Source organism: Drosophila sechellia, chromosome 3R (assembly GCF_004382195.2).
Source record: "Drosophila sechellia strain sech25 chromosome 3R, ASM438219v1, whole genome shotgun sequence".
Taxonomy (NCBI): Eukaryota; Metazoa; Arthropoda; class Insecta; order Diptera; family Drosophilidae; genus Drosophila; species Drosophila sechellia.
Genome location: NC_045952.1, coordinates 4,910,572 through 4,926,074, shown reverse-complemented (window position 1 = coordinate 4,926,074; position 15,503 = coordinate 4,910,572). Strand labels below are relative to the sequence as shown.

At 43.7% G+C, this 15,503-nt stretch overlaps 1 protein-coding gene across 1 annotated transcript; it reads left to right on the top strand.

The window, feature by feature from the left end:
- The first annotated feature begins 9,860 nt into the window (after window positions 1–9,860).
- LOC6614057 lies at window positions 9,861–12,621 on the top strand. Its single transcript, XM_002038475.2, has 4 exons — window positions 9,861–10,217; window positions 10,383–11,228; window positions 11,401–11,980; window positions 12,061–12,621. Exons 1-4 carry the CDS (start codon window positions 9,907–9,909, stop codon window positions 12,553–12,555), a joined length of 2,232 nt encoding a protein of 743 aa, XP_002038511.1. The 5' UTR covers window positions 9,861–9,906; the 3' UTR covers window positions 12,556–12,621.
- Window positions 12,622–15,503: the final 2,882 nt, after the last annotated feature.

Genomic DNA, 15,503 nt, shown 5'->3' with positions numbered 1-15,503 from the left:
AGTCACAGCCGCGGGAGAAAATAGTGGTTCCCATTAGGGCTTGGAATCGAATGGGGCTTACCTCCTCGAGTGGATATGTACCTGAAAGATAATTTGAATTAAGGGGTACTACTTTTACAAGTGCTAAGTCAATCATCTTAACATGATATTACGAAATGGGTTAAGCATTTGCGGCTGCAAAATACATACGACACTTCTTTCAACTATCTTAAAGAAATTGTTTTTAATTATTTTACAACATCCTTACAAGGCGAACTCAGTGCTCGATCCCAATTGTCGACCAAGACCACCTCCTGCCACATCTGCGGCATCCCTGCGGCTGCGGATGACTGTGGCAATGATGATGATGTCTGTCTCGGCTGCTGGTCCGTGGAATGGAGCTCTACCCACCAGACCATCAAGCGACAATGTAAATTTTGTGTTGAGCTTTTTAATTGTGAATATTGCAGAAGGGGGGACAGCAGCTCCTCTCCGGCGAAGGGACTCGCTCATACGCGAAACGAACTCAGATCGCAGCCACCGAACTCGCCACATTTTGGGGCAAAGGACGGAGCGATGGGAGCTGGCAGCCGGACAATTTTATAAATAATAAAAAACAAGCGCCACCAAAATAAAACTCGATTCGAAGGCAGCGGGCCACGTGCAAAGTAGACGGCAAATAAATTGCACGGCGGTTGGGGAGCGAAGTCGTCAAGGGTTCTGAGCCGCTTTTAATGCAAATGCAGCACAAAACGGCGTGGCCAAAAGTGCAAAATTGTGCATTTTAATTAAGGTGACCGTTCGTTCTGCAGCAGTGCGTCCGTCTCCTTCGCCAAGTTAACGTTTGCATTTGCATTTGGCTTAGACGCACACACAGACGCGTAATTTACAGCTCTTTTAATTAGCTGCATGCCAAGTTTTTATGAGAATTTACGCGTGCTCTTAAAGCGGCATATTGTACACTCAGAGAAAAGGAATGGATGCATGGTTTATAAGGATATAAACCAAAATAATAATAGAATATAATAATATAATAATATAATATATAAACTTCTTCTTCTTCTTCTATTTTACGATGTAAAATAGCATAGATTTAATTAATTTAGTATTTTATAATTTTTGTAATTTCACTTCAAATAAATATTTGATTAGGTCATCAGATTTAAAAAATAAATGCAGAAAATCCAATGTTAAGGGATTGCTGAAGTGACTTCGCAAACGAATAATTGTTTACAGATTTACCACCTATTTGTGAAAGAACTGACTATTTGCCCTGTAGTTTTGGCCTTCAGAACTTACTCCGACAATGCTTTTCCCGCCAATATCAATACAGCGCCGAAATGAAAATATGAAATTTGCGGATTTTGCTCGGTGTGGGGCAGAGCGAGCAGCAAAACGCTTTGGGCCATACGTATGCATGCGCACAAAGAAGTAAATAACAATTGCAAATGGAAATGTGCATAAGTGCCAGCCAGCCGGGGGCGGGGCGCCAGAGGGGCGTGGCAGGGAGCGAGGGAGAGGGACAAAGGCCGGGAACGGGATGGCGAAAAGCAAAGACTGACTGACTGACGGGCAGACAGACATCGTGGCCAGCTGCAGCTGCAGATAGAGATGCAGATGCAGACGGAGAAGGGAATAGAGATGGAGATGCAGATACAGATGCTGATGCAGGCTCAGTGGCTTTGAGCTCTTTGAACGCACCATCGCCATTTCAGCCAAAAGTGCAAGTGACTAAAATGCAAATGGCGAGTGTGTGTGTGCCCGTGTGGGTGTGCAATTGTCTGACTCAGTGGGGGTGTGAGTGCGATTGTGGGTGTGAGTGTGGATGGGGGTGCAGTGTGGCATGTTAAAATGCAAAGCGATGCTTTTGCTTCTGCGGGGCAGCGTACGCAATAAAATGTTTTACATCCTGTTTATTTTAGTTAAATACTCGAAATTATGTGTTTGCCTAAGTGTATTTGTTAACACAATGCCAAAGCTCCTCGCTCGAGTGTGTGAGTGAGTATGTGAGTGGGTGTAGTGAAGTGCATGTAAGTGTAACAACGCCATTTTCAACATTTTAAACAGCGCTCGACATGAACTCAGTTGGCCAGCCGTTTTTTGTGCATTTTAATGAAGCTTTCCTGCATTAGTCAGTAAATAAAGTACGTAACGACTAATCTAAACTGATCACTTGTTCACTTTATAACACTTTTAGTTATTTTCCAACAGCAGTTTGGCCTTAGCCGTTTCTCATATATTTTTTGTTATGCCAACGAAAGGACAGGATTCTTTAAAGGAAACTTTGTAGACCCTATAAAGTACATATATATATGGCCATTCAAAATGTGTATTAGCCAAACTTTAAATTACCAATCTTCCACTAAAGAGCTAATTTAATTTAATCTGATTTTAAATGAATAATTAGTAATAATACTAAATCTTAAATTTTAGCTTTCTACCAATAAGGTGCAAGTTCTTGATTTCTTATGATTCCAACAATTTGAATCCTGGCTAATACAGATTATGTTTCCACTTTCGCGTAAGGAGGGACTTATGCTAAAGAGCTCTCAAAGGATTCCCAGAATAAGTGCCACAAACTGCTCGACGGCGTAGCTCGAAAGCGGACATCAAATGCAAATTTCCGGACCAGAATCCACAATCGTACGCACTTTACCTTTGTCTACGGCAGAAGAGCTAGCACGGCCAAACCACGCCCACTCGCACCCACGTGGGCCACAAACAACTTCCGCAAAAAGCGGAACGCAGGCCCGTAAGGACTGGGCCGATTCTCTGTTTTGGACATGTGCAAAACGGGCATTTAATGTCCTGGGCGCGAACCGGACCCTCAAAGGATTCTTTGTCGGGAAGCACCCGTCCCTCGCACATTCAAGCCTGCTTCCCAGCAAGTGCGCCTAACCCATTTGTTTAATGTAGCGTGAGGCTTTGTTTCGAGTTCAGTTTAGTTAAGTTTCTAGTTTTTAGTTTCCAGTTTGCAGTTTGCGTTAATGACTGCACACGAAGTAGACTAGGTTTACCAAAAAATACGTACAGTCGACATCTTCAACGCGATAATATGAGGAATATTTAAAAAGTTTTATATTTCATATACAAATTAAATCAAATTCCTTAAAAAGTGTGCACAAATACGCAGTGTACTTATAGTAAAAGGTTCATATCCCACAGTGAGCAAAGTTCGTATGTTTCCACGTGTCTTTTCAGCGGGTAAAAGTTAAAAGTGAAAAGTCCAAAGGAAGAGCTCCACGGAGAGTTGGCCACACATATTTTTTTTTGCTCTGTGAGGGAAATGCACGAAATACGTTTTCAATGCAAATACGCGAGTGTGAGTGTGATCGTAAAATACACATAAAGGAATAAAATAAATTCACACGCAACTGTCAATGGTTGCGTATTTGCAAGGACCCTTAGTCCCACCCCTCGGCTCCGCGCCCACCCCCGTCGAAGGTTTCCACCCACTTTTCGCCCGGTTTCCGCCCCACTCACAATCTTTTCCCGACGACGGCTGCTTGACTGTTGGGTCTTGGGTAATATTTTATGCAAATTGCAAGTTAAGTGTGAAAATAGTAGTGATTGGTTTAATTCAGCAATGTCAACCAAATGGACCGATTTCTGGGCCGTGGGCGGCGGGTGTTTGGGTGTTTTGGGTGCTTGGGTGGTGGCATCATCACGAAAAAAACAGGAAAAACCGAACGAAAAACGAAGCTGGGAATGTGCAGAAACAGCAGAAAATCAGCAGAACTGGGGAACACCGAACACAGAATACTAAAATGACAATTTCCGAAACGAAGCACCAAAACCGACAAAAACAAGGCCATGAAATCGAATCTGCGTTCTTGGTCCTGCTGGAAATGCACTTACTGGTATGAAATGGTCACATCTTTGGTTTAAAAAATAATAAACCGAATGAAGAAATAAAAATAATAATAGTTCATTTCAGGAGCTGGTTTAAGACATATACTTTGGTTTTATACAGCAGTGCGTTTTTAATTTTGATCTTCGAAACTTTATTTCTACAGTTATTATTCCTGGTTCTTCTCGTGTATATGAACCATAAGAAAATATATTACGCGCCTTATTTCGCATCTTTAATGAAAGCATCTGCTTTCATGCAAAATCCAAAAAATAATTCTGAACTTCATTACTTTAGTTTACCCAAGGCAATCTTAATTAAGAAGTCAGCTTAAAGTGAGTAGTATTATTTATTAGTAGTAGTATTTTTCAAACCCAGTAGCAATTCTTTCAAGCCGCTTAAGTGAAGGGCATTTTGAAGAGGCAACCAAATAAAAGCAATGCAGATTTTCATTGTCATGTAGCAAAGTCACTCGGTCCAGAAAGAGCAATGTGGCGAGACCGAGCGGATTGAGTAAAATGGGGGCACGGCGAAAGCAAAAACCAACAGCAATTTCGGGAGCATTTAGATCAGTCGCCGGTCTGCAGCCCTTTTTGTTTTTTATATAAAATTTGTAGCACTTTTTTTGGCCACTCCGACTTCGGCTAGTGCGCTTAACCATTTAGCTGATGTAACAACCCGGGGAGCAGCCAACCACTCAGCCAGCCAACCGCTGGCGAACACCCACCCGACGGCCCCACCCCCTCGAATGTCCTTGTCAGCATTTTGCGCAGTGAAATTTTCGGTAAAATCTATTTTTCATCTTGGATTATGTGAATACATGAATAGGAAGCGAGAAGAATGGCAAGTTTTATTGTCACAGTTGAAGTTCATTTTCTACAGACTCGCATAAGCCCTCCCGCATGCCCTTGTTCCACTTTGAACCTTCGACTGCCCAATGTGTTGGGCGACCACATTAATCAAATATCCGCATAATTAATTGTCGCTGATAATGCGAGTGCAAGTTTCTGCTCTTCCGACCCCGAAATGCACTCAGCCAAAGTTTGATTTCAAATTTATGTTTATACGGATTTAAGGAATTTACCTATGATGATGACTTACTGAAATCAGCAGTCTTTTTAAAAATGTTCGATCAAACTATTTTAAATCGTGTTTAGCACGAGTAATCTAGTATTCCTGTCAAGGAATACCCCAAAATTCTTTAACAATCGGCATCAAATCAATCTTACAATTCAAACTGGACCTCGTTTGAAGGAGAAGACCAAAACAATCAATTTGTAGTTATTTAGCTTTAACTTTTACATTAAAGAACCGTAAAACTGTAGTGGCAAGTTCAAAGTTAGCATAGCATCTAAGGATGTTGCCTTTAAATTACTGTTTTTTTTTTTTTTCGCTCGGTGCAGGTGCTCTCACTCCTCTTCCCCGAGAGCTTGTTGCGCTTTCGTCTTTTGAATACCAGACCGATTGTGCCAACAGGATTCGGGCTTCATTAGAGCCGTGTTCTACAAATGCCAGCTCGTATGGCATGCCTATGTCATCTGCTGTGCGCTCAAAAGTATGCCATAAAGTATGCGATGCCACTGCAGTGGACGCTGTGGGAGTGCGAGTGAGAGTGTGTGCGTATGCTCTCGCCCTGCCCCTTTTCCCGCCATTCTCTCGCCATTTCTACGACTGTGTGCGCACCTGCCTGCAATCGTAATTTCAATAAAAGTTGTTACGTGCACGTTGAAATTTTAATTGAAAGCCCCAACTACGCTCGCACACTTTCCCTCCGACACACACTCTCGCACTCCCACAAATGCAATCGAACAAACACCCGAGGCTGAAAATATTATTTACAATGCATTTAATATAATCGATGTTGGTTATTTAAAGACCCAATCAGATGTTGAAAAGCATTCAAGGCTTATAATTTTCTGTAGTCTTATAACTGATCGAATCAATGGAAAAGAGGACACACTTATGCGATTTCATGCCTGTAAATTGTCACTTAATATAAGCTTGATGTTAATTGATTTTTACATTAGAGATTTAAAGTTGAATGATAGTATTTCCTCCACCTAAAAACCTGACCGCAACTGTACCCACAGAGCCTTCTATGTTCTCGTCCTCGTCCGCGCCCTCGGTATGCGTCAGCTGCTATTCTGCGACCCTCATCAGTGGAGTCCCGAACAAAACAGCAATGGGGACAACGAGCATGACATTTAAAATGCGTTGCGGCTAAGGAGATTATATTGCATCAGGTTTGATGATGAAAAAAAGATGCGCCACATGTTACTCTGTTTGCATGTACACATGCACCAGTCTTTGGATGCGCGGTGTGTGTGCAGCGCTTGAAATTAACTACAACATTGCACTTCCTCGAAACCACAAACCACGTTCAAGCGGAACACGTTCGCTTATTAGCCAGGTGAGCAAAATACTCGGGTGTTACATCAAAGTGGAATGCAGACAGGTCCATCTCCACATAAGAAATGCATTACAAATTTCCGCGGTTAAATGTAACATTTTTATACGACTGAATAGAACGAAGAGGTAACTCTGGTGACTCCTCCTCGATAGTAAGTTAAGTAAGTGTAAAGAAATTGTTCGATAGCCCTTCGAAATACTGTTATTCTTCCAATAGGACTCACCTTTCGATTATCCACATGGGGACATTTTGAGTGCCCTCGACAGAGATCGGATTCGGAGTGACAAGCGAGAATCGGTGGAACTTGGCCGACTTCGCCGACTTCACCGACCTCGTAGGGGAAGCGGCAAAAGCCTCGACCGACCGCAAACTAAGTCGTTAAAACAAAGAACCCTATCGGCTTACGGAAACTTTGTTGCAGCAGCAGTTCCAGTCCCGGGATGGCAAATATGTTCGCCTCGGCCACTGCCAATTGCAAGTTTTGCATGTAAAGCGCAAAAGTTTATGCTAAACTTTTGCCATTTTCCATGGATTCTTTCCGTTTGTCCTTTTGTTTTTGGCTGAATTTTAATTCCCTCCGAAAGTATGTAAATGTTGCCGACAGCCAGTATCGAACGGCTCCGATGTCGTTAGATTTTATGTCGAGTTCCAAAGGGTCTCCGTCTCCCCACAGTGCGGGGAACCCATAACAATCTGCATAGAAAGCATGTTAAACACGGCAAAATATGGCCCAAATGAAGGGTTTCGGCCGACAAGGAGCTGCGTAAACACGGCATCGCTTACATCTACGACTCGAGAGCTATTTATCGAGCACTCGACTCAATGCAGCAATAAACCAATATCACCACTTGGTGGAGAAGCGTTCTTAGCCTGATGAAATATTTGCGGTCCAGGCCAAAGGACAACGCACTACGCACCAAATTCCTAGAACTTGAACATTAAGAACAAATGCAACGTCGTGCTTAAAATGATTACTTAATAAAGAGGAAGTGGAAAGTCTCGGAAAAATAGTAAACACTGTCAAAAACTAGACCCATATGCATGGAAACTTTGTGAATTATGCAAATGCACTGGGTTGCCACTGGCCTGTCCAGTTTCTCTCTGCTCCTCGGGATCCCGCATCCTGCAGATCCTGTGATCTCAATGGCGCAACGCGCGCTGCTCAATGGGCCGAGAACATAATTTTCGCACTGCATCTGCCCGTTGCCTCAAAGTTGAATATAAGTACCATAAATTGTTCAAAAACGCGTTTCAAATGTTAGTTAAATTCTAAAAACTTACCAGATTCACAGTCCTTTTTTGTGTATTCCTTTTCCCGCACATCTCTTACCACTTATTTATTCAGCTATTTTTAGAGAAAGTGAATTGAAAGAATACTGAGAAAAGAGATATAACGACATTTTACGGGCTCGATGTCGAAGATGGGATAAAATGGGGATATAGGTTTTCCTAAGTGCACACCTCAATGCCGGACTAGTTCATCAAAGTTGGCTCGAACACAAATGAAAGTTTCGAGCCGCAGCCATGAAAGATGCAAGGCGTCTGGCCGTGGCCTACCAGCACACTCACCTACGAATGGAGCCCCACATCCCACCCAGGTACTTCTGCCTCTGACGTGGGCTTTGTAAAGTCAACAAGCCAAAAATGCTTAGAAAAGGCAGCCGGTCAGGAAAGCGGCAAATGCAAAAGCAAAGTTAGGACTAAACTCTTTTGTGGCATCGGAGAAACCAGAGAAGGGAAACTCCATCGTGTCGCGACTGAAAGTTATTTGTTAGGCAGCGTCATTTCCGGTTTAGATCGTCCCAGTGTTGCAAACATGTCTGTTAAGCAATCGTGCCAACTTTTTGGCCTTTTCGCCTCAGGGGAACGGCAGAACTTTGCCGTGAGACGAACGGCATCTCGTAAATTTCAAAAATTTGAAAACAACAGCGGCAGCAACAAATACTTTTCGCGCGCTGGCCGAAATTATTTTAAATCACCTGCTGCCCGGCATTTATCATCAGAGGCAGTCCGACAAGGCGGACTCCCTAACGACCGCAGCCAGTCTTCAGCTCAACTCCCAGGACGACTACAACGGCGGCGAGATTTGCGAAGAGCACTTTATTTTGGCCAAGCCATTGCCACGCCCCCGTCCCCAAACCCCCATCCACACTCGCTCCACATCTACCCACTGAAGTTCTCTCCTCCTAACACCGACCCACTCATAATGTCCGCTGCTTCTGATGTTATTTTGCCATTTTCGCGCTGGTTTGCGGCTGGGGGAGGACTGTTTTGTTATCACGGTGATAAATGGAAAATTATTTTGAATCGAGCAACTACTTAAAAGAATTCCCAAAGGTTGTAATAAATTTTGGCGCACACACACACACATACATTCACGTTAAAGAAGGACATGCGAGGAAGGACAAGTTGGTAAGACCGAATCCGAGTTGAGCTGGCTTGGTAATGTCCTTCCAGATAAAAAGGTGATTGACGAAGCGAAAGCAAAAGTCATGGTCGAACTTCCACTTAGCAATGCAGTTGTCGTTCACAGAAAAGGACCAACGACGATGTGGGTGGTTGTGTGCTGTGTAGTGGTGGGCTGGATGGCGAATTTCGTCCTGGCATGCACTTAATTTGTACTGGGAGCTGGGGACCTGGGGCTCCACTTGCTCTGAAGAGATACTCCAAGTTGAGCATATTCACAAAGCTTTGCAGAGCCAGGAATGCTATAGGTGCACACCGTGATGATTTCCTTACAACTTTAAAACTAAACATTTAATTATATGATACATAATGCAATATAGTCAACAGGTAAAAAGTAACAGCTCTTCCAGGAAAATATTGTAGCTGATCAACAGTACAACTTTAGTTCGTTTGAATAAATTCCTATTAATAGATTTTATACATATAAATATTTTATATGTCCTGGTCACAAGAATTGATACAAAGTTGTTTGGTTTTCTTAAGTGCAGCGTTTTTGTTGGCAAAGGCAAGAGCAGCTGCATGCACTATGGAAACCACTTCCAAACTGGGGGCCATCTCCGATCCAGGCACAAAGGCACCCGGACAGGACGAGCACACTCAGCGAGCAGCTCTAACAACATCTATTTTTATTTCATTAGGTAGAAAAATAGCCGGCAAGGTGGAGCTCCTGGCAGCTCCGCCATCAAAACAAAGCGCTGAATATTGGCCAAAACGGAATGGAACGGGGCGGGGCGGAGCGGTGTTGGCCACAAAAAGAAACTGCTCTTCGCTTCTCAATTAGGTTAGCTTAATTTAAATTTGCTTCGAGTGCTTGGCAAGTGCTTGTGAGACATTAGCAGCAAATATTAGCAAACGCTTAAAGAGCGCCGTAAGTGGAAAATATCTTAGGCGAGTTTTCTTAAATTAGCCGTTGTAAACATTTGTTACGCACTCAGGTCGGGATTTAGAGTGTCTTAAATGAAAACCGAACCGTTTTTAATGAGCAAGTTTGGCAGGTGCGAGCTAAGTATAATGTAAAACATTTTCATTGGAGTATGAGGAGAGAAGATAGGAAAATGGCACTTCCTTATGTATGTATTAAGATGCTTTAGAAAACCTGCGTTAAAACCAGGTTATATGGTACTTATCGATCACTTTCAGAAACAAACTTCAAAATAAAGACTTCCGACGCACAAACAAACATACTCGAAAAGCACTCCATATGGACTTTGAAGACGATGAGGAGGTTGTGCAACCGCACTATGCACAGAAATTCCGGGCTCCCACAGATCCCCTCCTTCTGGCCACATATGAGCTCTTCAGGCCGTCTCATCAGACCTTGAACCTACACAGCGAACGAAATCGCGAGATTTTTGCTGAGGCCTTTATAGAGGGAAACTTGGATAATTTGGTTAATCTGAGCGTCAAGAGTTTGGCCAAACTGGGAATTCGGGGCATATCTCCAACTTTGCAGGCGAGTCCGCAGCTTATGAGGATATTTTACGACGCCCTAGATGTGGAACTGCCTTTGAGGTAGGTAAAAAAACGGATACAAATAGTTTCTTAACATTTTGTTGTAACACTAGAAGAACACTAGAATGACTGAAATAACTATTTAATAAAACCACCAGAGGACGCCACTGTATATCTTTATTTGCAAAGGTTACAAACCCTAATAACCTTTTATATATTTCAAAGAGATTGCTATTTGATCGAGGACCAACGATTTTGGCGACGCGTCGTACTTAGCAAGACCATGGACAAAACGTTGCACCTGAAGCGCTGGAACGAGTTCGACTGGAAGTCGGAGGGCGTGAGCCGGAAGTTTGTGGAGCAGGTCGAGTCATGTCCAGTGAACGTGAAGCCGCAGAGGAGGCTGGCTCAGTTGGCTGAAATTATTTGGCAGTATGTCAACTCCATGCACATCCGCAAGCTGCAGGCTCTGCCCGACTATGCCTTCATTAAGCACTTGGAAAGCGAGCCTGAAGAGGATATATCCTCGGAGTCATCGGACGAGGAGGAGATATCCAGCGATGAGCCGGATACGGAAATGGACGAGGGCGAGGAGGAGCACCAGTCTAGTAGTTCCAGCGGCGAGGCTGCCATTACTTTCTGGCGAGCGGAAACCGAGAACGAGGACACGATTCGCCGGAATGCACGACATCTGCGCAACGCCAACCGCCAGCAGGCTCGGGATGCTATTGCTAGGAAACGGAAGGATCGCATGGAGCGCAAGAAGAAGCACCAGGAGAAACTGTACGCCTTGAAGAATCCGGATCAATCGGGCAAAAAAAAGAAGAAAAAGAAGAAGGAGCCGCCCATTCGAGACGTGTTCAGCATAAACGTTCCTCCAGAAGATGATGATGATGAGGACACGAAACCGGACAATCGCAACAAGCAGCTGCTCCTGGAGCGGGTCAAGCGGTATGACTATCCGGAAGACCACTGCCATCACATCGATCTGGGATTCGTCCGCTATTTTGAAAACATGATGTCTCTGACGCTGGAGTTTTTGGGACCACCTGATGTTAAAGACTATCACAGGTAAGGTCTTAAATAATAACGTTATGGTATGAAACAACACCGAAAAAGTGAAACGTACTGAACACGATGTATATAACATGTTATCTCTGGGATAAATGGAATCAGATAAATACATGATGCATCGCCTACACCAACTTCAAACTGAGAACTTATTATTCCTTTTACCTTACAGCCGTTTTATGAAGTTCTCAGACGGTGATATGGTTCGTCTTAGCAGAGGGCTGAAATACTTACCGAACCTCAAGACCTTCAGGCTTCGAAACAGTCGCCTCAGTATGAAGAAGTTTCGTATCCTGGCCCGCGCCCTGCAGAACTTAGACACCCTTGAAGAGGTGGACTTTGGCTATGACCAAATGACGGATGAGTGCAGCGAAGGCCTGTCCTATTTGCTAAAACGCCCTTTGATGTACCGCAGTATCCAGCTGGAACACAACAAATTGGGCCCCAATTGTGCAATTGTGCTGGGCGAGGCGTTGAGCCAATCGCAGTTAGGAGTTTTGGAGTATCTGGGCCTGGCTCACAATCCGCTTAATGAATTGGCCCTGCACTCGCTCATCACGTGCATTATCGGAACCCCCCATGTGTGGGCCCTCAACATCTCGGGGGTCAACACCACCCTTGGTTCGTTTTCCCGGGATATAGGAACCCTCCTGCGCAGCCACACTCCTCTGATAAGCCTCGAAATGGCCGCCATCAACATTGGCATCTCACAGGGGAATCAAATACTGAGATCCCTTGAAAAGAATACCCGAGTAAGTATAAAATTTAAATAGGTTAAAGGGTGCTGAAGATAATTTTTAACTGAGTACTGAACTTACATCAATATCCTAAGGTCCTTTACGCCGACTTCCGGGAATGTGAGCTGAGCTTCGACCAGGAGTTCGAAGTGGACATGATAGTGCGTCGAAATAACTACATTCATGAAAACCTCCACCACGGCGAGAATCTGTGTATGGTGGTCAAGGAGCGCCGCCATCCGATTATACAGCGAATCGAGGACGATTTCTCGCGGCGAAAGGAGTGCATGGAGGTGCGGCCCAAGTTCTCGAGCTCCAGCAAGGAATCCATTCCGGAGGTGTTCGTTGAGAAGAAGGAGGTGGAGGAGGAGGGCGACTTCTGGGCAATGTTGGCTCGCTGGAACCAGCCGACAGCGCCTGAAGTGAGGGAATCGCACACTTCGAAGGAATCGCACCCCTCTCAAATTGGAAACCCAGAACCCTTTGTTTTCGAACCCAACAATTTCGATCTGGACCAGTTCCGGAAGTCTGTCTTTCTGCCAGGCCCTAGCAATCGCTTTTTCTACCTGCAAAAGAACAAAACACCCTAGTTTGTAGCCCTTTTCACCACCTACCATTGCATAACATTGTACTCTGAGTATATTTTCAAAGCATTAAACGCACCACTTAGCAGTCCAACATAGTCCCTATCATTCTCGAGGGCTTGGAATGTCGTTCGACCTAATGGTCACTTTAAACCTTTGCCATAAAGTGCCGCGCTGGCATTAACTGAGATCTAATTAAGTCGCTGGCAACGTGTTCGCCCCGGAGCCACGCCCACAATTCCGGGGGCCACACCTCGACCGAAGGTCATTGCAGTGCACTGCGAGTGCAACAAAGTTGAGCAGTTTGCATTTAAGCAACGGAGATTTGGGCAACAGTGTCGCCAATTTAATGCCACTTCCCCTGGCTACTTCTGCCTTCCAAGCTCCAGAGCCAATGCCATAAAAGAGTGGGCATACACTCGAAAAAATAGTCTAATTTCCATGTGGATGCAACAAACCAGAAAGCACTTACAACAGCAGGCACCAGGCCTTAAGACATAGTATGTTAAAGCCTTTTACCACTTTACCACTTTTTGTTCATGTTATTTAATTTAAAGACTTAATTTCCAATGTTAACTTGCGGTGTTTTTATCTAAAGGCTTCATTGCTTCTAAAGTTTTTCTCAGTGCAAAAGGGGTAGTAAGAAAGCAGCTCGAACAGTGCTTAGAAGTTCGTCTTGTTAACAAAGCCAAAGCTCAGCGAGTATAAACAAATTAATGCATATGCCGGTTCGCCCGAGGTAATGTGTGTCTATCTTCCAATTGGGAGACGTTTCCAGGGAGGTGGAGTTACATATATCGAGGGGGTTACAGGAATCTGCGTGGAGGGGTCGGGGATGAGTTCACGGCCCCATTTCGCCAGTACTCCCATGAAAGATATATGTGCGCTGGTAACTCAACTTATCAACGCGCCGAGCCACAAACTTTTCTCATCTACTTAACGCAGATAAGCGGCTGCCTTTTCGCCATGTTTGGCTTCTAATTTGCCCGGCCGCAGATACACATTCATAGACCCAACTGATGACGTTAACTTAATTTTCAGCCAGCACTCGACTGGAGTCCGTAAGGGCTAAAGTAAAGGAAAAAGACGGGCCAACATTCCGGCGGAATCGGAGTCGCCTGACTTTTTCTGACTTCTCTTGTGTGAAATAAAATTAACTAAATACGCTCACGAGTAACATTCATAATAAACATTAAGCAGCAAGGGCGAAAAAAAGTCGAATAAATATAAAAAATAATATTTGCCAGACGACTCCTTTTTGCGATTACGAGGCGCCGGCCGTGTGGCCAGCGTTTTTGGGTTTCGTCGGGCTGTGGGATCGGGTGAAATTATGGCATAAGTTACTTAGGAGTAAAGCTGGTTTCCTCCTCCTGCTCCTGCTTCTGCTCCCCGGATCTCACCTACCATTCACAGCCAGCCACCCACTTTCCAGCCCCCCGACGGCATCAACTTGGCTACACTTTACTTTTATGTGGCGCGCTCGGAATGTTCTCGCTGGCGAAATAAAGATACAGATACAGAGATACGCAGAGAGTGCCCAGATACAAGCACATTTGTAGCGATAAGCGTCATAAAGTTATCGTAAGTAAGCGCCGAAAAAAGTCCACGAAATAGAAAAAAAAAAGACGGGAGCGAGAGCTTACAGTGGGTGTTGGATTTCTGATACTCTACCAAAATATAGTGAATGATAGTGTTTAACAACAGAAAAGGAAAGCCTTTTGTTTATGAAATGAAAGTATGCTACAGTGGCCATTCTTGAATACATAACATTAAACATAAGATAACATAAAAATCAATATATATAAGTGTATAAAAATTGCCAACATTTATTTTTCTTTTATACTTAGATAAAAAATAAAATTGATATCTTATCTGATTTCATCTGTCCATTATTCCACATTTCAAACATCATAATATATTTTGGTGTAACAAACATGCAATCATGTAGCTTAAAGAAGTTTGCCAAACGCCTCACCAAGGGTATTAAAAGTCAAGAAGGAAACGCAACGCAACCACAAGTTGAAGGCATCTTTGGACTTGGAGGAGCGGACACAAATAAAACTATGACAAGGACGTAACTTTTAGCACTCCCATCAGACATTCCACATTGGATCGGGCTTCTGGGTTGTGGGGTCCAGCAGGAAGTCAATTACGCACTGCCAGCCAAGTTTCGCGCTTTGTTTCTCCCGGATTTGTCAGTTTAATGAATGCTTTCCCAGCGAATCGACGTATCTGCTAAATGGCGAAGGGGAATCCGTGAGATTTATTCGCCCCGACTGACCGAAGCATGATAAGTCCGAGCAGCTGTCTTCCTTTAAAGTACCCATCAAATTTTGCACTTGTTGAATATATATATATATATATATATTTAATTTTCATTTACAGCTTGGTATGGGGCCAAATAGTTATGCCATTAATAGCAGACCCCTTCCGTGAACTGAGAATCAAATCCAATTAGTGGAGTTGAGTTAATTATTTAAAACTATTGTGGTTTGGGAAGGAATGGTTTTCGCCCAGTAGTATTAAATAAGCTTTATATTTTATCTTAGCTCTAAAGTGTGGGTGCTTAACCCATGAAAGCAATTTCTTAACGAATTAAAGTAGTTTTATTAAGTCGTTCTGGTTGATAAGCACGTTCTAGGCCGCCACTTTAATGTGACCATGAATGAGTTAATTGCACAGCGGAATTTAAGAAATGCCTCACATATACTCGCTAACAGATTGCTTCCGAAGGATGCCAGAGTGACTCGAAACTTATTGCATTGTCTTGGCACATCGTTAATTTGCTGTGTACATTAAGTCGGTGTAATGGCGATAATCTGCCGGGGAATTAATTTAAATCGGTGCACCGAATGGGGGCATGCCATGCAGGCACATCAAAAAATCAAAAGGGAGGCCTTTGAGTGCAAGAGAAATCTTTACAATTTAATTCACTGGACCCATCAGCAGACCGG

Coding starts and splice junctions, on each gene's coding strand:
- LOC6614057 (XM_002038475.2), top strand. CDS start 9,907: ATGGACTTTGAAGACGATGAGGAGGTTGTGCAACCGCACTATGCACAG. Junction 10,218..10,382: donor GATGTGGAACTGCCTTTGAG/GTAGGTAAAAAA, acceptor TATATTTCAAAG/AGATTGCTATTTGATCGAGG. Junction 11,229..11,400: donor GATGTTAAAGACTATCACAG/GTAAGGTCTTAA, acceptor TTTACCTTACAG/CCGTTTTATGAAGTTCTCAG.